Genomic DNA, 26,555 nt, shown 5'->3' with positions numbered 1-26,555 from the left:
TGATAGCCAGCCTTGGTGTGAGGGAGGGAGAGAGTGTGGGGAGAGAGAGGGGAAGGAACAGAGGGAGGGAGGGTGACGTTTGCCTACCCCCTCCACCACCCTTCCCCCACAAAAGGTGTCTGACATTTCTCTTTTTGGAGTGACCCCAGCCTGTGTTGCAGGCAGAAGACTTAGCAATAAAACAGGAATTACAGCAAATTCTGTGGTTTTCCCCTGTTATAAATGAAAAGAAATCAAAGACTTGAATCCATGATGGATTGTGACCTCAACTAATTTTCACAGACTCAAACTGTTAAACTTATTTAATTTAGTAATTTAACATCACAGCATTAAATGTTTGTTGTCTTGTTGTGACTGGTGTATGAAAAGTAACTGGTTAAATTTTTTATTGCTTTATTACCTGGTTTGTTATTGCTGGACTCAACAGCAATATTTCCATCCCTCAGGTACATACAATAGCCTAAGCTTATGTCGCACCTGTACACGTACTGCAGGTTCAGTTTTCAGCCACAACCGATATCTTTCTAAAGAAAGATCACCACAATGACCACACAAAGAGACGATAGAGAAACAGGCACACAGAGGTGCAGTCACAAAGAGATAACATGATCCCAAAGAAGGACAAGCAGTTCACTAATGTTGCAATGTAGAATGAAATCGACCAGGAAAGGCAAAGGATGAGCAGGCACGGAGACAGATACAAAATGACGACAGAAAAGCCCACTGTGACAACCTCATGTAGGAGGGATAGAGCCCTCTACATGTCTGTGCCTGCATCTGTCATTGCTAGTGGCTGTTTGGAGTTCTAATGGTCTGTATGTCAGTATGTTCATATTAGAATATGTAAAGTTGCTTGTTTTTCAATGTTCAGGGTTCAGTGCCATGTTCAAGGACACCTTGACAAGTAGTTAGGATAGTATGGGAATAGAACCACTAACCACTGGGGTTTGTAGACAACTGTGTGTGATAGTTTTCTTCTTAGATGCTGCTGGTAGTAGATTTCACACTGATCAGTAGTGAGCAATCACTGAAACACCATTTGCCACAGACAATCTTTGTATCAAGTCAGAAGAATTTAACTGTCTGACGCTCAAAAACAGTGACCTGTGTGAGGGCACGCACTGCACCTTCTGTTACTGCTGGATCTTCCTGTTCCTCCTGACCACGTCTGCTATAAGTTGTGCAACATTGTGCGATAAGTTACAAAAAGTCAAAAAAGAAATGAGGAAGGACCTGTTTATTAATGAATTATTAATGAATAATATGTAGTAGATAAGGATGAGTTAACAGAGAACAGAAGTCTGCGCTGCTCATGACATAATCACTACTCTGCTATACGCAGCTTTGAAGAAAGGTGATACAAAGTGGTTATGTGACCTTTGCTGACCATTTTTGTGTGACAACAAAATGATGAGCTGCTACACAGTGAACATTAAATGAATGTCGAGTTCCATACATCCTGTTCAGGAACCACTTCTTAACAATTAACTAATAACTACTCTGGTGGAGCGTATTGTAAGTGTTACAGCTGCAACCATGTTTCAGTTTGGGTTCACAGAATAATACAATAATTTCACAATGATTAGTCAGTTTTACTCAGATATCAACATCATCAGTGTTTGTGAACATAGTTATCAGGCTGATCACAACACTACAGTGGATTCAACAAAAACGTCTTTTTGTTCCAGGCGTTTTGAGGGCCCTCGCCATGTTGAGGCCCCTGGTACCTGTTTCCTCTTATCACAGCTTTCTCCCCAGATCTGTGATGTCACCATGCTGCCATCTACTGTACCACTGACTTCTCACCCACACACGTCCTCATTTTAAGCTCATGTTTGAAAAGACGATGCATGTTGGATATTGAGATATTCTTTACTGGCTGTATACAAATATTGAAAGTTGAATGACATGTAGCAGAGAAGAGAGGAAATATCTTTATTCATTCGTTAGTCTTAAGGCCAAACATCCCCCCAAAAGAAGCTGCTGTATATAAATATTTTTAGAATATTTTCATGGTAGAAATATGCTCCAAATGAGTGCTGTCAAAGGCTTCTGTCACCATATTCATTCTTCTAAACTTCTAAATGTCTTAGTGAGTCTTGTCCTTCTAACAAATCCATCAGTTTCAGTTATTTTTGCATGACTGGTGAGTTTTTATTTATTGTAATTTCTTAAACCTTATACAAAAAGGCTTTGATGTAGTGGAGCAGGGAGAGGGTAGGCTGAACAAGCAGAGTGGATTATACTTTGCTAATGTAGTCTCATGCTATGAAACATTTTATTCCCAAACGTTGCATATTGTCACATGTTTACATGTTGATAAGTTGTGTAAAATGTAGATAAAACCAGAAAACAATGATTTGCTAATCATTTCTGAAAAAAAGCGCTTCTGCATCACTGCACTATGTTATTATTATTATTATTTATTTTTTTTTTTTTTAATGCAACATTTTTCTAGTTTTTGCTTGATAAACTGATGTTTTCAGCTACTCAACAGTTTGGGGCCTCCTTTGTGCTTGTTTTCCACCTAATCATGATACCGATCTTGCCAATTAACCAAATTAGTTGAGACTTTCCATGTGTTGTGTTTTTTTCAACACTGTGGGCCTTGGACTGTTTTGAATCAATTATAGGTTTTAAATGATTTGCAAATCATTGCATGGTGTTGTGGTGGTTAGCACTGTCACCTCATAATAAAAAGGACTTGGGTTTGTGCTGGGTGCCTTCCTGTGTGGAGTTTGCATGTTCTCCCTCTGTCTGCATGGATTCTCTATAAGTACTCCAGCTTCCTCCCACGTCCAAATACATGCATGTTAAGTTAATACACTCTAAGTGTGAATGTCAGTGTGAATGGTTGTCTGTCTCTGTATGTCTGCCCTGTAATGGACTGGCGACGTGTCCGTGGTGTACCCTGCCTCTCGCCCAGTGACAGCTGGGATAGGCTCCAGCAATGGTCTCCTCCGTGACCCTTCAGAGGACGAGGGGTTAAGATAATGGATGGATGCATTTTGGTTTTATTTACATTTTACAGTGTCCCAGCTTCTTTACAGACATGTTTTTACTTGGTAAGCCTGCCCTTGCTCTCTTCCATTAATAGCCACAGTTAGAAAGGAGTAATTCTCAAGCACCTCCTCAGAAATAATACACAGCGCAAGGGACAAATGAACCAAACGTCCATCATCAGAATCCTTCATGAACTGGATATTGGTGTCACAGTGCCCCTGTGTGGGCAAACCAGGATCAGAACCACTTAAAACCCCCAGTTTGAGTTTAGATGAGCAAAAGCTTCCGAAGTGCTGCTAAGTGGACCAGGCTGTGGGACTGTTTTATCAACCAGGAAGTTTATTTTAAGCTTATGCTGCATATTTTCCCAAAATCTAATCCTAGGCTGCAGTACTCAAACAAACAAAAAGATATGCTCAAATGTAACTATCATTTGGAAAATGCAACTGGTTTCAAACATCTTTTTAATCCTATTGAATGGAAAAATACTGCACATGGATTATTTTTATGTGCAGCTGCAAACTGACATACACTGCATGTACCACTGTACTGTATGTAGTGAGTGTAACACTACGACAGACTTTGATTACTGAAGAGATATCCACGATTTTACATCCAGTGGTTCCCAACATCTTTGCTTTGTGTGCCCTGTTCTCCAAAGTGAGGACAAATACACAGTATGCTTCGTTAGTTAACGCCTTTGCGCTTAGGCTGTTTTTTAAAAATGGTTTTATTTTGAAGGTTGGGCCCGGAAGTCGAGCGCTTCCTCTTGCCTGGCAGTGACGGTGTCATGCTAAACTGAGCCAGTCGTCCTGGGGCGCGCCAGCCAGCCGCTTCTGTTTGTTGGTGTGGCTGTGAGGGGAAATCAGATGTGTTAAGCTGGTAGTCACCTGGTGTACAGGCCGCTGTACAGCACTATCTCTCCAAGCGGGACTGTCCGACCGCCCGGCAGCTGCTCTCGCTAACGTAACCTAACTGGCTAGCTAGCTAGCTAACATCCATCCACTAAGTTAACCAGTTTAACTCGGTTTAAGGGGCGAACAGCGTTGGAGAAGCGGTGCCTCCCGGCTAGCACGACACGGTTCACAGCTGCCCTGGAGAGCTTAGCACCCCGGTTTATTTCCCGGAGCAACATCCTGCTGAGATGGGTGAGTACATCAAGCTAACGAGCTCACTGTGAGCCGGGTTAGCCAACACTGTTTTTCCTTTCACTATTTAGTTAAAGAGCAAAACGCTCATCACGAACACACTCTCAGGAGCCACGTTCACGGTTGTCAAGCATGAATTTCTTTGCGTTTCTGTGTTTCACCGTTTGTCATTTGAAATGCGTGCGTCTGCCTCAGTACTCGGGTGGGGTAGCTTCTCTGACTCTCTCCATCCGCTGTCCGCTCTCAGCTGGTCGTGATTTATTTATTTATTTATTTTTAATCTCTTTAGCAATGACAGCTCAGCACATCTCATGTACTGTAATTGCTTTCGCGTTTGCTTCGTGTTAATTCACCTGGGACTTGAAGCGGTGCGAAGGTGTCGCTTGGTATATGAATGCACATCCTCTGAAATGGCAGTGTGCTGCTGATGGTGTAGATGGCACTCCTCCATCTCCACAGCTGTTATGCAAGAGGATCCAGCAGCCCACTTTGTGTTGCTGTTAATACTGCACTGACTCTCTATACTGTTTGTACTGCTTGCCGATGATGGACACACACAGGCTACTGTTTGTTTGAGCACTGACCTACAGCTACTGCAGCACTACATCTTCCAGGAAAGTGAAGACCAAGTGACATGTTTAGATTCACTAAACATTACTTCACTCTTCAGAACCTTGTGGAGCAGGGGCATCCAGGGGTGGAGGGATAAAAGGATGGTGGATGGATGTGTGGGTTGTGCAGCTCACTAGCAACAGACAGCAACAACCAGGTCACTGCAACAGTGTCTGTAACCCTTATGTAATGTATCATCACCTGATTTGTAGGTACAGTGTTGGAAACAAGTCCATGAATTACTGGGACTTTATTTTCAGCTGATGATAAATGAGTAGTGTGTCAGCTTCTGGAGTAATTAGACTGCATTCTGGACAAAACATGACAGGGCAGTCCTAATCAGTTTATACTGATACTGAATCAAAATGCTGCCAAAATGAGGCTGCATACAGTCCTGGTGAATAAGCATCACCCTGGTTATAATGGATGTGCTGTATTTAAACTGCCTGCTTAATCAGTTTGCTCTAGTTATTATACTTGATTAATATGGGTCTATTGGATCAGACTGTGAATACGTCTATACTGTAAATCCAAGAGGTATTACTGTGGCGATGTGGGGCAGCTGTCAGATGTTACAAAATGTAGCTCATTTCTGAGAAGAACCTTGTGGCGAAGCCTTGATTAGTCACTGTTATATAATGTTATTAGGAAATGGCCACCCTGTAATTTGTTTTTTTATGCTCATTAATACGAATAACAACAATGATAACCTAATCATTTGTCATGTGCAGCAGCTATAAATCACTAATTTGTGTTCTGGCTGGGAGAGCAGCAGATTGACGATAATGGAGTAGAAGAGCAACAGTCAAGCAGAGATATAAAACTAAAAATAAGTAATTGACCCCTTCCAGTCAGTATTTAGTAGATGCAGCTTTGGCAGCATTGACTCTGTGTGGATAGGTCTCCGTTGGCTTTGCACATCTGCACACTGAAATCTTTCCTTCACTTTTTCTTGCAACTTGTCTTTTTCTTTTTGGTGCTGCCACCACAGCACTTCACGGCAGGGACTGCATGGTTTTGATGGTGATGATTGGATTGCACTTAATGTAGGGTTTAAACACAACCGTTCCATTTTGTTCTCATCACACCACAGAACTTTCTCTAAGACCATAGATGACTTCACAGTCTCCCACATGCCTTCTGACAAATTCTAACTTAGAAATAATATGAGCATTTTTTTTCTCTTTGCAACTTTCCCTTAAAGCTTTAACTGTTGAAGGACCCTGCCCACAGCTGCTGTGTGCACAGTCGCTTACCTCAGTTGCAGAAACTTGAATCTCCTTTAGAGGAGTCACAGGTCTCCTGGTGGCCTACTATTTACTAATGTCAAATTTCCTTCAGTTTTTGACAAAGTTAACTGTGTTTCAAGGGAGACTCAGTAAGTTAGAAATGTTCTGGTATCTTCCCCCTAACTTATAATTTACAGTAATCATTTTGCAGACTTTCTTGGAGTGTTCTTTAGTGTTGGTGTAGTTTTTGACTATGATACTAATTCACCAGTAACTTCTGGATCTTCCAGATCCAGTTGTGTTTATACTACACTCTTGCTTTCACTGAGCTTGGGTGATGTCAATTTAAGTCTGTATGACTTCTAAAATCAGAGATCAATATCGATAATGATATACTATAAATATTCAGCACCTTTATGATATTTTAAGCTAAATACAATCACCAGATGTAAAAAACTATTGTCAGACTATAAACAAACTTCACCACAGTCACATGACTTCAGCGTCAACCTCCTAAGCTTTCAACTTGTAATTTGATTTACACGCTTAGCCCTTGTACAAAAGTATATTCTCTTAGCATGTCCTGATCTAGAAGTGTGCTTTGCCGTGTCAATTGTTAGTCTTATGTCCTTTTTACAAAGACGGTCACAAAACTAACTGTTGTGATTACATTTAATGTTCCAATGCCTGTAGTGTCATTTAGACACTTGTTAGCAATGTTTATTTAAAACAAAAGCTTTAAAAGAATCACAAATATTTACTTTCATATTTTTGTTTTAGAATAAAATGTGAGAAATTCCTGACCTGGTATTAAACACAGACATTGTTATTTCAGCACTTTCTATCACACAGCCGTTTTTTAGAACAGAGGTACTCGCACAAAGATGTTAACCTGAAGTTTAGCACTCATGATACCAGTGTCTCTTAAATTATTTTGGTTGACCTTTAACATACCGTACTAACTATATCCTTCTAACTTGCTTTAGTGTCGGAAGAATAAGAATCAGGATATGCTACTAGATGTTGACACATTATGTCTGCCCAGACAGTAGTTGTTTTTATGTATAGGCTTGGATTGGTGTTTGTGTCACTGTTCAGTTTAGAACCGTTACACCTCACAGTACAAAATGTACTGTAACTGTTATTTAAATACATTAAGCACCTACAATAACTGCTCATAACACCTAAATATTTTTTTGACCTCGACTTGGATGTATTTTTATGCAGAGGTCCTTTAGAGCTTTTCCCTCAATTACAGCATTGTTTATTGCATGTTTATTTAATGTTTGTGTTTCCAGACAACCTGAGTGAAGCCCTGGAGAAGCTGAAGCTAGCGTCTACAGACAGCGCCACTGACAGCGTGGAGAGCTGTCTGGACTGCCTGCTCAAAGCACTCGCCAACAACAGTGAGCAGAGCTTTGATTTTTCTTTTGTTGCATAGAAAGTGGCTACGTGCCTACTTTGGACGTACTGCCAGTTAGATCTACACAACATCTACACAGCTCAAACGTAAATAAAGAGTAATCATAGGATTTGAGCTCTCTCATTAATGATGTTTTTCATCATATGAAGGCACCATGTATTTCTGCTTTTTTACAGCATGCATCAGTTGTATTGAAACTGATTCTGTTTTTCGTTCTCAGACACTGAGGCCAGTGTGAAGATCCAGGAGATGGGTGTTCTTCCGCTGCTCCCTACCCTGCTAAACCCCCAGTCTTCCTGCACCCCTAAAGTAGCCAACATCATAGCTGAGGTGGCCAAAAATGGTGAGGTTCGGTTTCCAAGCCCATCCACCCAGGAACATCCTGAGTTTCTGTTCTTCCATTCGTCAGTATTACATTTTTACACTTCCTCTTGCTCTCACTTTTTTGTTTCCTAATGTTTTTTCAAGAATATATTATTTGATGTAAATGGAGCAACCGTGTAAGCGATATTTTAGTACTTTTGTGTGAATTTGTTGAATTGAAGAATCAAACAGGAGTGTGTTTGATTGACAGGTCATTTTAGACCAGGGCTAGTTTTAGCAGCCCTCCTTCAGATTTCAGAGCTGATTTGTTGCCAACTGTGAGCTTATTGTGTGAGGTGTCAGACAGCTTTCTTTTTCCATAAAAGCCTCTGTGTGAGCACAGGAGAAGGTTTTTAAGTAGAAAAGAGCAGACGTGAATAGAACTCGGGGCAAGAAAAGGTTTGGATAATGAATGGGTTTTTAGCAACGTCAAGACTGCAGCTAATGATCACTCCCCAGCAGTTTGCCAAGCTTGGCAGCAACCCGCTGGCATTTATCTGTCACTGCTTCCGGAAAGTGTGCGAGCAGCCAAGTGACTGCTGGGCTAAAGACAACTCCCTTTTTCCTTTCAGTCTTGTCACCAGACAAGATTTAATCGAAAGCCTGTATGACTTATTAACATACCTGTAAACCATGACCACCACAGAGAAGAGTCTCTTCCACAGTACTACCGAGCAGAATCACTCTGAACTGCACATACAAAAAGTCATTATAATATGGTCACTGGTGAGAACATAGTGACTCACTGTCAGAGAGAAATGTAAACTGTGTCTTAGACAGTAGTGAGTAATCACCTCTTCCAGAGAAATCTTGACCCCTCTGAGTGAGATTTTGATCTCAGAACATTTGCTTGTAGATAACTGAGTGGGCAGCTCTGGAGATGCTGCGATTTGCTGATATTGTAAACCAAAGTCTTTCTATTTGGAATGACTTGAAATCTTGCCTAAGCCCAAAATCAGAAAAACAAACCTATAGAGTATATAATTTATACTTTACTCTGAACTTCCAACACTATAGATGTACTTATGAATGTAAACAGGGCTGGACTATAAAGCAATTTTGATAATTATTACAAAAGTCAAATTAAACCAGAATTCCTGTCCTGACAATTATAAGTTGATGAGTAAATTCTAACAATTAACAAACAATCTGTTCTGCACTTGAATCAATCCTCTGCATAGCCTTTTTGAAAGTTGGACAGCAATAGAGCAGTGTCTGTTGCAGGCAATCTGTGTCATACAGGAGACTGTCTGTTCGCTAAACGGCATTAGCACCTGAGTTTGCAAACAAGACTTGTGGTAACAAGCAGCACTCTCTCTTTGTACTACAACAACAACAACTTCAAATTTCATGAAAGTAGAAGAACAGATTTACACATGTTGCCTCCATGTAGTCCAGCTGCATGGCAGAGTCTAACATTAGCCTAATAACTGAATATACCCATGTAAATTTTAAATCAAAAGGTTAATTATGCAGTTTTATTTAACTTAATATTCAGTCTAATACATTATGTTTATGTTTGCAATCTGACAAACATGCTAAATGCATCTCTGGAATGAATTATTAACTATATCAATAACTCATACTGTATAGACCAATATAAAAATAATGTGATTATTGTTGGATGGGGTGTACAGTATTTGTCCCATTCTCAGTTCCCAGTCAAACCTAACTGTGGCCATCCAGCAGGTCCACCCAGGTTCCAACAGGCTAATGGTGGAAAAGTGAAACAGCTGGTCATGAATTGGTCATGTAATTTGATGAGATCATCTTAATGATCCATTTATACAGAGAATTAGGAAAATGCAAATAGCTGACTTACTTTTTCTTGCCACTCTATGTACACTATCAGTTAAACTGTACACATGATGACAGTTTTCCTGCATGTTTATTTTTAGCTTTTTCCTGTTAACTGTCACAGTTAAACTTTTGAGTGACCTACTCGAGGTTATTAGATCTGCAGGGTCAGTAACTTCCTTTAAATCTCTTAACACTTAATTCTACTATTGGAAAGCCTTCCCAGTTTTTATTTTGCTCCAATTTCTTTATTCGACTATTGCTGGGTTCTTTTTAATTATGTGTGCTCTTTTGTGTTTTTGCTTCTATTGTTATTGCCATTATTGCAATTTGTTTTGCCCTTGTGAAGCACTTGAAAAGGCAAGTTTAGAAAATACTCTATAAATAAAGATGATGATGATGATTATTATTATTATTGTTATTGTTGTTATTGTTAATTCACTATTTCATTATTTCATTAGTCCAACTTTGATGTAGTAAAAGAATTCATGATGAAATTTGTCTGCTGGAGTCCTGGAGTTTTATAGGGAATAATGTACCTAATGGTGCGTTTGTTTGGGATTGGTCAGTTTTTCAGGAAGTTTGACCTGTAACTTTTAAACTTTCTAAAAATTTAAAAGTGATTTAGTATCTTTGGCCAAACCAAAACACCACATTTAAAACAAATGTTGTCATTAAAGATTTTGTACATGTCTGTTAAGAGAGCAGATTGATGTTTTTAACTTTGACGTTGAACTGGTGACAGTTTTATTCTAACCTGCTATCTGATATGGTTGCTTCTCTCTAGAGTTTATGCGGAGCCCCTGTGTTGAAGCTGGCCTTATCCCTCCTCTAGTTCAGCTGTTAAACTCCACCGACCAGGAGGTTTTACTGCAGACCGGCCGCGCTCTTGGCAACATCTGTTATGACAGTCGTAAGTAGGAGTTTTCTTTTCTTAGGGATCACTGAATCCCTTGTGAGTCTTGTCATCACCATCACAGACCGGATAGAAGACAAAAAAAATTGAACTGCTTTGGGCCTACAATAGCCAACACTTGATATTTGAAGTGTTACAATTTAATTACACTTTATTTGTATAGTGCCAAATCACAACAGAGGTCATCTCAAGGCACTTTACAGTGTAAAGTATAATTGTATTAAGAATGATATAGAAAACCAAACAATCCCATTTGAGCAAACATTGGACAACAGTGAAGAGGAAAAACTCCCTTTAGAGGAAGAAACCTCCAACAGAACCAGGCTCATGGTGGGTGGCCTTGACTGGTTGGAGTGAGAACATTGGGCAGGTCAACTGGATTCTGTAGATAACAGCTTAGAGGCATAGAATACCTGCAGAGGTATAGAGAGAGGGAGACAGAGAGGAGGAAACACAACTACAGGAGAGAGAAGACACAAAGTTAATGACATGCATTGTGGTGGCATTTGAATGGATATAGGAGAAAGGAGAGAGGAGACGAACTCAGTGAATCAGTAGAGGTCCCCCAGCAGACTAACCTAGCAGCATAACTAAGCAGAGTCACCTGATCCATCTCTAACTATAAGCTTTATAAAAAAAATAAGTTTAAGTGTAGTCTTAAATGCAGAGAGGACTCTGACTGCTTTTACTTACACAAGGCTTTAATACATAAGGATTCTTTATAATCATAACTATAACCAGATCCCTTTTTCTGCATAGATGACGCTGCAGTCACTCCCTGAATACTTAATTTAGGTTTTGTCTGACACTGAGGCTAATGGTTTGGAGAAGTTGGAGTCTATATGCAATCATACATTGTGACTACTTACACTGCTCCACTTTCACAACTCAGGATTACATACATCATCTCAGTGATAATACTTTTTTCAGGTCCAAACTGCTTCATCCTTGTCTGTTTAATGTGCAGCTGTGTGTTTCTATTTCTGAAGGAGTTGGATGTTAAGTCACACTTAATGAGCAGATAGACACAACATGCATGAGCTACACTTATTTAGACATTCATCTAAATGAATAATCTTTAGTCTTTTCAGATTATATATATATATATATATATATATATATATATATATATATATATATATATCAGTGGGTTATTTGAGTATTGACCTCAGGGACAAGCAGCAGAGTTTAAGCCTGATTTTTGCAGCCTGCTTTGGAGGCTTCATTAACAGCTGTGTCATCTGGTATAGTTTCTCATTTTGCTGAAAAGCTTGGCATGTGTGGAATTTGGTGGGGTGTGACATTTGTTTTGAGTGGAGGGGGTGTCTCACAAAGGAATAAGAAAGTGTAAAGAAGCAGCTGCTAAACCAGCTTAAAGGAACACATACTTTTAATATGTGAGACATTGCTTCAGTTGCCTCAGTAAAATACAAGACAAACTGACTTTGGTAACTTCACTCTTCAATATGATAGTTCTGTATGAGTGTACATGTGCGCACCTGCATTCATCTCGTGCCCCATCCCAACACAATTGAGCAGTGTCACTTGTTATATCTGTAAACTGGATAATTAGTGCTTTGCTCATAGAGATACATTACATGAAAATCACATTAAGACAACAAAGGACTTTGCAAAGGTTAGCAACCACCAGGCTGCTTGACCTGGTTCTGAGGAAATGAACCCAATTCTTACAAGGACTTGCAAGGACTGGATAGTTTTTTTAGTGACACCAGCACCACAGAGCTTCACAGCCCTCTTCAAGCCATCCAAAGGAACATGGTCCGCAAAGCATGCGTAAACTGCGTGCAAAAACTACCAAGACATCTCTGGTATCCTTGCAAAGAGTAAAGAGGTGGTCTACTATCCTTATTGCTTCTCCTGAATGTCCAGAAATGTCCTGAAGATCCATCAATAAATTTCGAAATTCGAAATTTCAATAAATTTAGTCAAAGAGCTAAAAAAAATAAATCTGCATTTACCACTTTTAAAAGGACTCATATACCACCACTTTTTAGCATCTCAACAAGCACAGAACAGCAACATTTCCAAGTCTGGTCTGCACTGTACAAAAAACTTTGAAGAATAAAATCTATGTTGATACTGATTTTTTTTTTTTAAACCAATGATCAGTATTTATGTGCAATGCATTTTTCATAAGGATCCTTAAATTGGTAAATTACCAGTATCTAAGGTATATGTCACTGAAAAGTATATGTAGTCAAAGGGCCGAGATATCTGCAGATAATCTACCATTAGCAACTAATATATGCTCACCAATATATTGTTCTGGTCCTGCTGGAGATTTGCAGAGGATCTGTGAACACTTCATGCATTAAATGTGTTCCATCAAAAACGTAGTTCATTTATTCTTTTTACCCAGGGACAAAAGCTCAATGCACATAACTGACAGAGGTTAAAGCATTAATAATGGTCAGTAGCGCTTGCTTTTTTGTAGGTAGCTCTCACATAGCCCAACAATAGCTAAAATCTAACTCTTTAGAGACTAGCCACGATATTCAAGCTCCTGCTGATTTTTTTCTTGTCCTACCACTGCCTGTTCTTGGGACAGATTGTTGAGTCAGCATCACATGAACAGAGCAGAATTTCGTGTGCATGCCGTTGCCTTGTAGCTGAGAGTTCAGGCATGGCATACTGCCACGAGTAAATGAAAGTAGCAGACGCACCGATACTGAAAGGACTGACTTGTAACAATTTATTTGGCAGTTGCTCTACCAGAAAAAGAGAGACCTTTTCCCTCCTGTGTATTTGTTTCTCTAAAGAAGTGAAAGAACAACCAAAGCACTTGTGATGAGTATCAATATCAAAGGTAAAGTGTCCTGGCCTTCAAAGGACTGCTATCTGGAAATGGACACTGCACACAAAGGCTTCATTATGCAAAACAGAATCCATGGTCAATGGGCAGTTCTTTTCTGTTTTATTTTTAAAAATTGCACTTTCTTTGCTGTTGTGTTTAGTTTTAATTCATGGCTGCAGCAAAAAAATGGTATTAAGTTGTGCAGTGAGAGATTTATTTTTCAGGTTTCTGTATGTGTTTTATTCATAAAAAGGCTTCATCAGATGGACTATTACCCTCATGTGAATCCTTATTCACCACACTCAAAACATAGACATGGATCTGCTTAATGCTATGTAGCTGTGGTCACAGTTTTTCCATTGCATTTATTTTAATCAGCCTTGTGACTGTTTTATAGTTGTAGTTCCACTGATTTGTTCTGCCTACTTAGCATTGCTTTCATGTGTATTTTTCAAGTTGTGGTTAATTTTCTTTCTTTTCTTTTTTTTTTTTCTTTGCTTTGTGGTTGATTTGTGTCCTGACCTCTTTGTTTTGCAGATGAGGGCAGGAGTGCAGTTGACCTGGCAGGAGGGGCTCAGATAGTAGCTGAACACATTAAATCCCTCTACCAAAATACTGAGCCGGAAAATGTGAAGCTCTTGACTGTCTTTTGTGGCATGCTGATGAACTATAGCAATGATAATGGTAATGACCATCTTCCCCCAAGAAAAACTGTTAACAAAGGTCAACTAATCAGCGGATGTTCTCTTTCTTTTACACAGATAGTGGGATCTAACTGAACCAGATTCTGTGCTTTTCTGGTTTGGATTGACCTTTTCTATCTTTCTTCTATGCTCTCACTTGCTATTCTTCACCTCTGAGGTAAATTGCCATCATGAATAATTGCTAAGAGACAGCATTCATCTTTGAAGTACCCATTTTGAATCTATGTGTCCCTGTAAGTTTGCTTTGTTGATAGATTGAGTAGGTAGAACAGCCCTGCTAGTGGCATTGCTTCACATGTGTCCACCATTTTAGTCCACATTGACACAACTACACTTTGGAAGGTCATAATTATTTAGTTATTAATTGTTCTCAGATGATAAATTCCTTGATCCACTTTGTTGATCCATTGCCCTTTTTGTCCAGTCCCAACAGCAGCTCAAAGTTGTCACTTGTTCAGTATCTCAAAAAGATGTCCAAACATTTGTAGAGACATTCAGCTTCTGAGATGATGTATCTTAGGGACTTTGGCAGTTTGTGGTCAGTTGGACCCTTTTTTTTTGGAATTGTGATTGTGAGTACAGTATCACAGAATGAACTTGTCACTATTGGATGTGGCGCCACGACATTTAGTGCACATAAATTGTTCCACCTTCTGTCCCCAACATTTTCATCTTATGCCTTGAAACACTTCGGTTTATACAAATGAACAAAACGACTTCCACACTAGCCTCGACTGTTCCCTGTGCTTAGTACTAACTAATACATTTTAATATGCTAAATACAAAATTCAGATGGTGACTGTGTTAAAAAAGCATGTTAGCATTAGCATTGTAAGAGTGTTGCTTACTGACGTTTGTGCACAGATTAAATGAAAAAAAAGATGTTGTAAAGCTTTATTTTTAAACTTTGGAGAGTGCCAAGCTAGTTGTTTCTCTCATTTTTCCTTATGCTAAGCTAAGCTAAACACACCACTCCAGCTTTAACAAAATGAGAATCTGATGTTTTTAGCTCTCCACAATAAAATATCCCAATTATAAATATAAAGTAAAATAAAGACATTTACATTGAGCAGAAGCTTTTATCCAAATTGAATTAGGAATGAGGCACGAGGCCAAAAGTGGATCAATAGATCATTGGCCTTAGATGCAGAAGGTTCGGGGTTCAAACCCCGTCACAGACACCAGGTGTGTCCTTGAGCAGGACTCTCCACACTAGCTCCCCGGGCGCTGGGTTAAATGCAGAGGATCAATTTCATTGTAACATGTAAATGTGATATATGATGATTAAAGGCTTTCTCTCAAGGACCACTACTCTATGTAGTTCACAGCTGGGAGCGGTACTCTTACCACCACACTATGCAGCTGCACTGACAGACTGCTATAAACTGATGTGATCTTAGATAGATTGTGTACTATGTCTCCATCATCCATATATATTCATGTATCTCCGTTACTTTCAGTCGACTTAACTGTGATATTAACTTTACAGGTGTTTACGAAAGATGAGAGAATGGAACCTGTTCATCACTGTGTATGTGTATAGATGCTTGTATGGACCATCCTTCAGTTTGTGTCTTTGTGATAATGAGACTTGTTGAGAGTAGTAAGTATTTGGTCTGACAGACTCCTACCTCCTGCCAAAGTGTCTTTTGGCACTGGATGATGTTTAGATCTGTTTAGCTGCGGGGATAGGATGTTTGAGGTTGCATTAACAGTATAGGTGGGTCTTTTGGCTTTCTGCAGCCTTCAGCAGCCTTAATCATCTAGGTAACTCTTTATATCCAGCTAATGTTGAGACACTTGCCAACATTGAATAAACTGCCAATTCAAGGAATCTCAAGAAAACATAGACATCACGTCTGAAGAAGGCACATAACTTTTAAAAAAGGATTAGTACAGGTGTAAGTGATGCAAAGTTATAAATACAGGTCTATATTTAAATGTATTGGAAGCTTTTGTATTTATACTTTATTAATTGCTGTGTCTTGGTGCAGATATTGTAAACACTTTATGTGACACCATGGTTGATGTAATAAGGCTTCTGTCTCACACCAGTGCTTAAGTAAGATTTGTCTGTGCAAAAAAACCAGTAAAAAGTACAGCAACAGTTTTTAATGAAATGGCAGGTTTAAAGTTCAGTATAGTAAATTGTAGAACTCACATGAGCAGTGTCCACTTTCTGTTTTTGTTTTTTTTCTTTTTATGATTCTGATCTGAGAATCACAGTGTAAACAGCTGTGGAGGCTGAAATAACTTTGTAACACCATCTGTTGCACATCTTTTGTTGTTTCCAAACATTAAATTGCTCAGTGGTATTACATTGTATCACACAAATTTAATTTAATTTAATTTACTTTTACATTTTATGGTTTTATGGTTTATCTAGCACTGCTACAGCAAGTTTCCCACCGGCACTGAATAAGGATCTGACCTTTTTTCTTCTGTTCTGCTCATCTGCCCACCTTTGTCTACTTTGACTCTTAATTAATCTAATGTTTTTTATCTGAATACTTTAATACTTTCCCTGTGCTCTTTGGGTGCTTTCAATATTTGACAATTTCTACAGTTTGAACCCATCAGATAAAAAATGAGTCTATACTTTTCCTGTGGTTTTTGAAATCTCAGGCTGTTAATCTCTGTTTTTAAAAATTTGACAAATCTTTGTTCAGATTTTATTGTGAGTTCTAAGAAAGAAGAAGAAATTGGTTTTGGTGACTTTGTTATCGTGTCAATCCCTATGTAATGTAATGAAAATACTCTTTTAAAAACAGATTCATGCAGGAGATCTGTGTTTTAACTATCATAGCAGCTTTCAAAATAAGTTAAAATGTTGCATGTTATGTATAGAACGACAGATGGACTGCCCATCTTTCTGTGTATTTATTTATTGCAGACTCCTTGCAAGCCCAGCTGATCAATATGGGTGTTATTCCCACTCTGGTGAAGCTGCTAGGCATCCACTCCCACAACACAGCCCTGACAGAAATGTGTCTAATTGCCTTTGGGAATTTGGCTGAGCTTGGTGAGTACATCTATATATATATTCTTAACTCTTTAGTCAAGAAGTCTGTTATCTTGAGTGGCAGCTAGTATAATTTCTTGACCCGAACCGTTAACAAAACATTGAATGACTCAAGCTAAATGCAGAAAATATATAATAAAACTGAATGAAACACACCTGACATGTCTGAATGAGCAAGACATGCTTCATACTGTGTGAGCTTTGTATAGAGGGGGACTTTTTAATGCCACATCTGTGATAATTATCTTGTTTTTCAGAGTCCAGCAAAGAGCAGTTTGCCTCCACCAACATTGCAGAGGAGCTGGTTCGTCTTTTCCAGAAACAAACGGAGCACGAGAAGAAGGAAATGATTTTTGAGGTCCTGGCTCCACTTGCAGAAAATGGTAATGTGCTTCTTTTTTTTTTTTTTTCCTTAAGCTTTACAAAAGGCTGTATAAGAAGTCTAATTTCAAACACAGAACACTGAGAGACTGCTGTGCATGCCTTTGGATGAAAATTATGTCCACCTACTGTATAGTAAATTATCCTCTCAGTGTGACTCATGCGTTCCAGGCTAACTGCTAACTGCACAGTCATGACAGGCAGCTCCTGCATTTGCTTAGCTGCTCAGTTTCAAATGTCTGTGTGTGTGTGTATCTGTGTGTGTGTGTGTGTGTATCTCTGTGTGTGTCTCTGTGTGTGTATCAGTAGCAGAGAGAGCATCTTACTGACTGTTGTTATCACCATTTCAGGCACACTGAGTGCTCCCAGATTGTCAGTCTCCAGGACAACGTCCTACTTAACTCTACTCTAGAGAAAGCTCTCTCTCTACTTCTCCAGCTCTTTCATTTGCCTCACCGTGTGTTGTTGATTAGGTTTCTAGAGAAGCAACAATGGAACACTTGTACTTGATTAAAAAGTCAAAGGACAGCTGACAAATATTGAGTTTTTTAATTATTATTGAGTGCCTTATTTTGTCTACACTGGAGCAGTTTTAAATGAGAAAACAAAACCTCAACGGAACAGAAGTCTTTCCTAAATAAGCCAACAGTTGTTTGGTATCAATAATGTGTCAATTATTTTTTTTAAATCACCATTTATTGGCAAATTAATTTGTGATTCTTTGCCAATTTGTTAGTCAAGTGATACTTTCTGGAACTTGCTTGTACTACTATAGGATATACAAGACTTATTATACCAAGCAAAAAGTTAAAACCAAAATTGCCTTTGGGATGAGACGCAAAACGTTGTCTAGAATTTAGAGTCCAGTCCAGTTGCCACTGAGCAGAACCTTTGGCATAACCATGAACAATGTGTATTATCTATATTTTATATTTTTATATGGTAATTTGATCCTTTTTTTATCATAAAATGCATGATATACATCATGTGCCACAGATCATTTAAGTGTATTTCAAACTTTACTGCTCTGTGTCTGAATGTATTGCCATTGTTTTCTCACCAGATGTGATAAAGCTGCAGCTGGTGGAGGCGGGCCTTGTGGAGTGTCTTCTGGATGTTGTGGCTCAGACTGTGGACGGAGAGAGGGAGGAGGACATCGCTCAACTGAAGACTGCCTCTGACCTCATGGTTCTGCTGCTGCTGGGAGGTAAACACCAGAATTTGACCAACACATGGTTCCTATCTTAATAACTGCTGTTAGTGTCATCAGTTACGCAACAACCTTAACATGGTTGATGAAAAGAATCTTGTGTAACAGTAATTATAAATTCACAGTTTCTCCTGACTGCTGCCAGATTACAGTTGGAGCAAGGACCCTGCTGTATCATCCCAAACTGACCAGATTTGTAGATGGAAAATTTCCCCTACACATACCTATGACCAATGAGTACAAATGCTCGGAGTCCTCTGTCCATCACCGCTGTATAGAATTAATAATTCAACCCTTGTGTGAATATTTTATTGCAGTAGAATAGGGCTGATCATGGTGTGCTATAAAAATTGTCTTATGATCAGTTCACATTCTCTTGATGAGGTTCTGTTTAAGCAGCATGAGGCCTCTCTTTACTTTACGCCACCAAGTAGGGGTGGACGATCTGGCTAAAAGATCATATCACAATCCTTTTAACCACAATTACAGTCCAGCATGTGAATTGTGATTGTTCTTCTCAGTTTTTATATTTACATTAGAAATCAGACTCACTAGAAATGACCAAAGATAGAAGGCATTTTGGTGTTTCTCTCCTTTGGAACTTGTACACCGCATTGCATATGGCTGTAAAAGTTCTGGAAGTGAGACCAAAGCAGACACTAAAATGTCCACAGTCTTGTGTCGTGTTTTAGGTCTTGGTTTCAGAACTCTTACATGCCTATGTATTATATCATGGTTAGCAATGTGTATAAATAGCAACAGAAGGCCAAATGGCAAATGGTGGATGAACTATGTCTTCACACATTACCAGCTGATACACCTTGTTTTCCAACAGCTTCTTACTCTTGATCAGCTGGTGGTTGTACAAAAGAAAGTTTGCATTCTGTTCCAGTCAGAGCTACAGACGGTTCGCCATGGTTTTTCAGAGCTGTAATAGAGTGATGCCTCTTCCAAATCATCTTTGGCTTTCAGACAGCATTGTTGTGTTCAAGTCTGTCTCTCCACCAACCTACACAGACAAGATGTTGTCACACAAGCCTGACAACATCTTGTTTAATTTTGGCATTGCATCAGTTTAAGTGGTAAACTAATGTTAGAAACCTGACACGGCAAGGATCAGTCCCAGCTCAAAACAGGAAGCTTCTACCTTACTGTTTTCTGCACTCAGCTTTGCAAACGACAGTGGAAGAGCTCGACAGTCACTCACACTGGGGAACCCAAATAATTTTTCACAATCACACTTTTAGTTTGACTGGCAAGCTGTAAATCAAGTCTGTAAAACGTATAAAAACTGACTTTATCGTTGCATTATTATTATTATTATTATTATTATTATTGACTGATGACAAAGTGTGATGCTTCCACAGCACCACAAAGCACAGTTGTAGAAGTGACACTGTCCAACATTACTAACAACTAAAACATTTGTAAGTGGTCTACCTGCCAAACAGTAAGATTTGCCAGATAATAAATTGCTACTGAAACCTGTCTTCACTCTGTTGTGTAGATGAGTCCATGCAGAAACTGTTTGAGGGAGGAAAGGGCAGTGTTTTCCAGAGGGTTCTGTCCTGGATACCATCTCATAACCATCAGCTGCAGCTGGCTGGGGCTCTGGCCATTGCTAATTTTGCTCGCAACGGTAAGCTTTACTTTGTGTTGTTGCAGCAGCAGAAAATATGAAGCACCAAGGGTACAATAAAGTGCTCTGTCTTTTTCTGTAACAATAATCTGGTAGGTGGTAAAAGAACACTAAGAAAGAATTGGGTTATTATAAACTTCATCTAATATTTAAAAATGGCTTTGCAAGTGATGACATAGTGGCATTGATGCTTCCTTGCCTTGTATTTTACATAGATGGGAACTGCATTCACATGGTGGACACTGGGATTGTGCAGAAGCTTCTGGAGCTGTTGGATCGTCACGTTGAGGAAGGGAACGTCACTGTTCAACACGCAGCTCTCAGCGCCCTGCGGAATCTGGCTATACCTGGTGAGCTGCTACTAAGTCAAACACACAGGGGCTTGCATGCACATCTGTCAGAATTAGTGTCACAGTTCAACTGGGACCTGACCAAGTCCTGGGTATATTCAGTCAATTAGAGTTTGTTAAGGTACCATTGTACACTTAGATTGGCTCCAGTTCACTCTTTCTTGCATACTGCACATACACACCCCTGTGATGGTGCGTCCTCAAACTCCTACCTAGTTTTGATACATTTCTCTGTGTCATCATGCTGCTGCTGTCATCATGAGTTATTGCATTAATAAAGATTAGTGATTCTGTTTTTAGAAGCAGCTGTGCAGCTCAAGATATGATGCCATTTCCATTGTGCTTCACACATGAGCTTGTATGGTTTGATCATGGGTAGATCTGTCCTTCCTCCACACTTTGGCCTTTCCATCTCTCAAAAAGTTTATCTTAGTCTTCAGTCCATAAAACATAGAACTTCTCTGTACATTTCTATACAGTTCCAACATGGTTTTCAGATTCTTACTAATGATGGGAGGTGTGCATCTTGTGGTATAGCCTCTGTATTTCTCCTCATGAAGTCTTGTTGTAATAACATTACCCCTGGCCTGTGGTTGTTGGTGATGTCACTGACGGTTGATTTTGGGGTTCCTTTATAGCTCTCACAGCTTGTTTTGCTTAAGTGACCCCTCATGTGTATGTTGTTCAGCACACCAGTAGTTTCTTTCTTTTTCAGATTATTCCATATAACCAATGTTTGTACAGTGTAGGGTAAAATTATCTTTATACCTAAAACCAAGAGTCATTTAGAGCTAATTATTTGAAAATCAATCTTGCAGGACGTACCTGGGTAACAAGACACACCCGTCAATCACATGTTCCAGTTATTGTGCACATATAACATTTGACTCATCAAAAAGTGCCATCTTCTCTGTTGCTTCATGTACTGAGTTACATACCATCAAAAAAGTCTTATAAGCATTTAATCTTTTTGTTTACAGTAAAAATGGCAACAACTGAAAAACCTCATCATTCCAATACTGTAATTTGGGCATGTTTTTTAATATCAAGCTTGCCATGTGCAATTGTTGTTGTAGAAGTTAATGTGGTGCTATTGATGTGTGTTTAAATAGATGTTATTGCTTTCAAGCATAAAATACATTTATGGTTTTCTTTACCCAGTGGTAAACAAATCCAAGATGCTGTCAGCGGGAGTAGCAGATGTGGTGTTGAAGTTTTTGCAATCAGAGATGCCTCCAGTGCAATTTAAACTGTTGGGGACGTTACGTATGCTCATCGATACACAAGGTAGAGATTTGATCATTTCTTTGTCGTCTGAAATCCTCACAGCAAAGCATGTCTGTATAGATACCCCCTATAGATTCCTACATTTTAATGTACATCTTCTCCTGGTAATAGCTGAAGCTGCAGATCAGCTGGGAACCAATGGGAAACTTGTGGAGAGGCTAGTGGAGTGGTGTGAAGCCAAAGATCACGCAGGAGTGATGGGCGAATCCAACAGGCTCCTGTCGGCCCTCATTCGACACAGCAAGTCAAAGGTCAGACACCATATGTAAAATACAAAGCCTTAAGAGTAGTCAGTTAATTACCTTAGTGACAAACAGTCACGATCAGAGTGATAGCTTCTGATGTCACTAAATGTCCAGTCAATCTGCGCTGTAGAGCTACCTTGGCTTAGGAAGACCCAAACTATCACGTTTATCACGTTTAAATCTTTCTTCATGGCTGCTGTTACGTTTCTGTATACTGGCTATTAGGAGACAATACACAGGTATAAAAAAACAATAGTTCTGACAAGTGATTATTTCATGGAAAATCTATTTAGTTTTTAGTATTTAGCAAGTTACTGCAATTTCCTCTGTGATTGATCGTGTAAACAGCCTGTTGTCAGTTGGTGTGATGCTAAAAAACAGGAAATGACAAACATGTTCACTATTTCTGCACAAAACTGCAGCTTCTCTGTTTGTTGAAGTGATCTTATGTATGCATTTCAGGAAGTTGTCAGAACTGTCATCCAGGGTGGAGGAGTCAAGCACTTAGTTACCATGGCAACCAGTGAGCACATGATTATGCAGAATGAAGCACTAGTGGCTCTGGGTCTCATAGCAGCGCTGGATTTGGGTAAGAACAGTGACATTACATTTGGAATTTGGTTATTGTTTATATTTATAGTTTAGATTTTTGTATGTTTGAATTCACTGAAACTACAAATGTACTGCTTCTATATTATTTACATGCAGTGATCTGCTGATAGCTTAACACTGATCACAAAAAGGGCAAAGCAGAAGTGAGTGAATAAGTAGAGAGCGGTTTTCTCTGCCTCATGCAGGATCTGTGGAACAGAAGCTGGTAGAACTGCATGGGAGCAGAAAACCATTTTAGCTTGCATTATTTATCATATCTTGAATTTGACAGCAGTCTTTTGCACATACTGTAGAAAACCAAGACTCATATCCATCATGGTAACACATGGGCACTTCTTCTGCATTCCAGTTGCAGCTGAGAAGGACTTTGTTGGAGCCAACCTGGTGTCAGTGCTTCACAAGCTGCTGTCAGATGAGAGGAGTGCTCCAGAGATCAAGTACAACTCTATGATCCTCATCTGTTCAGTCATGGGCTCAGGTGAGACTTTCTACCTTAATTGTCACTTGAAGGACTTTGAGCTCCTCTCAAGTATTTTATGGTTTCTGTTTTACATTTGTAATTTCTGTCTAGTCACGCTTGACTTTTAATGTGAAACATCAACAGGAAGTGTTGCGTTTCATTGATAGTTAATACACACTTAGGATGAAAAATGTCAAAGCAGAAAATAATAAGGGAATGGAAAGAGAAATTCTGTTAATAAGAGAAATATTACTATGGTCCTGTTGTGTGTAAATGTGACAAATTAGTTCAATGCTCCTGCTTCGTTTTGTTAACAAAGCCAAAGGCCCAAACGTGTAATAAAAAAAAAGAAAGAAAAACTCGGTCGATTCTGTTTCCTGTTTAATGTCAGCAGCTTCACTCTCAGTGAAATCAGCGACTTCAAGTGATGCGAGGCCACATGTAAATGTCACTGTGGGTTTATCCTCTGTTAGTCTGTGAAGAAACACAACACTGCTGTGCAAAGTCCAAAGACTGAGTGTCTGACTGGAGTGTTTCTGTACAACTGGAACAAAATAAGAATCTCCCAGCTAAAGTTTTAATTCTTAAAATCAATGTAAGAATAAATAAAAAATCAATGTAATCATGATTTAATAAATAAAATGCATGGAATTAAGGAGGTACTGAGGCTTGCTGGCGATGAACATGTTAAGTAAAGAACAACATAAACATGATGGGAGGAGATGTCGATCACATATCAAACCTCTGTCAGAGACATTTTGTCTTTTAAAAAAAGTTCTCACATCTTTTTAAATTGTAGCTGATACTGAACAGTTCTTCCTGTTTCCTTTTGTTTTAGAACCTCTTCACAAAGAAGTCCAGAGCCTGGAGTTCATCGATGTGGTGTCCAAGCTGAGGGCCCACGAAAACAAGACGGTCTCACACCAGGCGTCGCTCACAGAGCAGCGACTAACTGCCCAGAGCTAAATGACTGTGTCCATACCCAACCCCACTCACCCTCCCAAATGCCTGCCTGACCACCTAATCACCTAATCACCCCTCTTGACTGCTCTCCCCTCTACCTGTACCCCATTGTTATGTGCCAAGGTACCACGTCACATTAACTGCCAGCCAGACATACAGTCGTGTCTTTACCCTCGACCCTCTGCCCCACCCAGCTCCACTAGGGTTAGACTGAAGTGGCTTTATGTTGAAGTCCTTCATTTGAGCTTTTTCTAATTACATTTTTAATTTTCAAAAACCCACAATCGAATTGTTAGGGTGGAAAAGCCGCTGGAACTTTTGACTCTAATCAAAACTCTGATTCTTCTGAAAGCCATAATAATAAGATTTATTTAGGTGGGTTAGCAGGTTGTTACGGCAGGATGAGGCAGGCTTCATTTCAGGCTTTACAGACTGATTCCCCCGAAAATACTCAGTGCAGATTATCTGTGTTGAGGTGGACACCACTGACTTGCATGTATCTTTTTTTCTTTTTTTGGGACGGGGGGGCAGGGTACACCAGTCTAGCCCTAGTCGCCACACCTACTTGTGCATGCATCTTCTGCTACAAGTAGCTCCACACGAGCTGAAACGCCATAGACAGCCATATACGCAATAGATTAAGAGACGACTCTTTTACGACCATAGCTGTGAGACCATCCGCCGGTACGCCACCAGTGAAAATGTGCACAAAAGTACAAAAAATGAGCTTTCTGTCGTGATTTTTCTTTTCATTTTTAAGAAAAAGCAGCCATCCATGATGTGCCCAGTTGTGTTCCATGTAGCCCAAGTATAAATTGACTAGAAGCTGTGCATGTTTTAGTCCTGTTGAAGGTGTGCCAGTGTTCATTTTCCCTCTCTGCCACCCACATACTCCAAAATACAGCCTCTCCTCTACTTACTCCTCCAGTCTCGTTTTGCACTCGTTCTTCAAGACTTGGATCTAGAGATTTTATTCCGATTTTTAATTCCACAACTGTCCAAACACACGTCCCCTGGTCCAACAGCTCAACCGTGAAGCTAGGGGCTCCACGTCTCCACCCCATCGCTGATAGAGAATCACGGAATAATCTCTGTAGCAGAGATGTACCACTCTCTGATCCAATAGTCAACGTGCTGATGTCTCATATTGCCTTCTCCTGGAACTTAAAGTGGCTCCTAAAACCCACTGTGGTAAATGAAACATAATGACGTCAATGTTTGGATGCTTTGCAGAGCCAGATGTTTTACGGGTAATATAGTTTAGGTTGTAGTGATGTGGACAGAATAAAATAAATATCAATAAAAGATCATTTTAAATATTTTTAGATGAGCAGCCAAGAACAAAAGAACTCAACAAAATGTCAGCAACAGACTACAAAATGAGAGTACCCCTGTCCAGGTTCAGGTTTCACTGTCACTGTCGTAACACACAGTAGTGCCCCAAAAATCTCTACATTAGCAGAGCTGTTGTATAAGAGAAGCAGCGAGTGTCACTTTATCAGTACGAAACCCAGCCGCCACCGTTCATGCCAGTGAGAGTGTATTGTTAATGCACGGTGTGGAGCAAAGTCTGAGATCTGGACAGGACGGGTAACTGAATGCAAACACAGAACATGCTGTGTGATGCTGTATTTGTGCTGTTGAACCCCCTCCCCTCCCCTCCCCTGCAGAGGACAGGTGTCTCTGGTTGGTCCTTCTAGTCTGAGGGATTTCTGCTAACATGCATATCTCAGCATGTGCGACACTGCACCAACACCCTGTGAATACCACAGTGTGTCTCCTGGTCTGGGCCCACACGTTTTGTTTTTTTTTAAAAGGTATGAATGGTTATTTATCAAATCTGTGCTCTTCTACAGACACATGCCAGTGGAGATGTATCCATAGTAAATGCGTAAATTACTCTAAACTTAAATGTTTGTTGTAAATGTCATGAGCTGTACATTTGGACGATTGTAACTCAGCACATAATTAAAAGATGATAGCTGGTGACGGCTGAGCTCTTTATTCCTACAGTGTCACATTGCATCATTTCACCAGTGTTCAATGATGTCTCTCCCCTTCTAAACTTCCCCTAATGTTCTCACAGTAAAGCTGCTGTGGACTGAACATACAGGTGCGTCTTTCCACAGAGTTCATGGTTACAGTGCAAAATGAGACCGTACAATGTCCAAGACGCATCCAGAATTTTTGAGGCTGTGGTGTTGAAATCATTATTATTGATGCAAGTTATGTGTCTTTTTTATGAGTTTTACCCATTCAGTCATATACAGTGACCAGGAATTAGACTAGTTAGACTCATATCAGCAGTAACGGACACTGAAGATGTCCAGGAACAGTGACAGATGATGTGTGGGAAGTGCAGAGCATAAACACATT

At 39.6% G+C, this 26,555-nt stretch overlaps 1 protein-coding gene across 3 annotated transcripts; it reads left to right on the top strand.

Annotated features, from left to right (window-relative positions):
• The first annotated feature begins 3,770 nt into the window (after positions 1 to 3,770).
• rap1gds1 (RAP1, GTP-GDP dissociation stimulator 1) lies at positions 3,771 to 26,168 on the top strand. Of its 3 annotated transcripts, XM_026352917.1 has the most exons (15): positions 3,771 to 4,151; positions 7,291 to 7,398; positions 7,636 to 7,758; positions 10,363 to 10,488; positions 13,844 to 13,990; positions 16,904 to 17,032; positions 17,290 to 17,415; positions 18,477 to 18,620; positions 20,131 to 20,262; positions 20,478 to 20,612; positions 21,774 to 21,899; positions 22,011 to 22,150; positions 22,607 to 22,733; positions 23,106 to 23,234; positions 24,055 to 26,168. In XM_026352917.1, the coding sequence occupies exons 1-15, from the start codon at positions 4,148 to 4,150 to the stop codon at positions 24,180 to 24,182; spliced, it is 1,824 nt and encodes a 607-aa protein (XP_026208702.1). In that variant the 5' UTR covers positions 3,771 to 4,147; the 3' UTR covers positions 24,183 to 26,168. The 3 variants fall into 3 exon arrangements, with proteins under 3 accessions (XP_026208702.1, XP_026208703.1, XP_026208704.1); XM_026352918.1 differs by lacking the exon at positions 13,844 to 13,990; XM_026352919.1 differs by lacking the exons at positions 3,771 to 4,151; positions 7,291 to 7,398 and having other exon boundaries at positions 7,707 to 7,819.
• Positions 26,169 to 26,555: the final 387 nt, after the last annotated feature.

The sequence above is a fragment of the Anabas testudineus genome, chromosome 18, assembly GCF_900324465.2.
Source record: "Anabas testudineus chromosome 18, fAnaTes1.2, whole genome shotgun sequence".
Classification (NCBI taxonomy): Eukaryota; Metazoa; Chordata; class Actinopteri; order Anabantiformes; family Anabantidae; genus Anabas; species Anabas testudineus.
The sequence above is the reverse complement of the archived record's forward strand: the minus strand, read 5'-3'. Positions and strand labels throughout refer to the sequence as shown.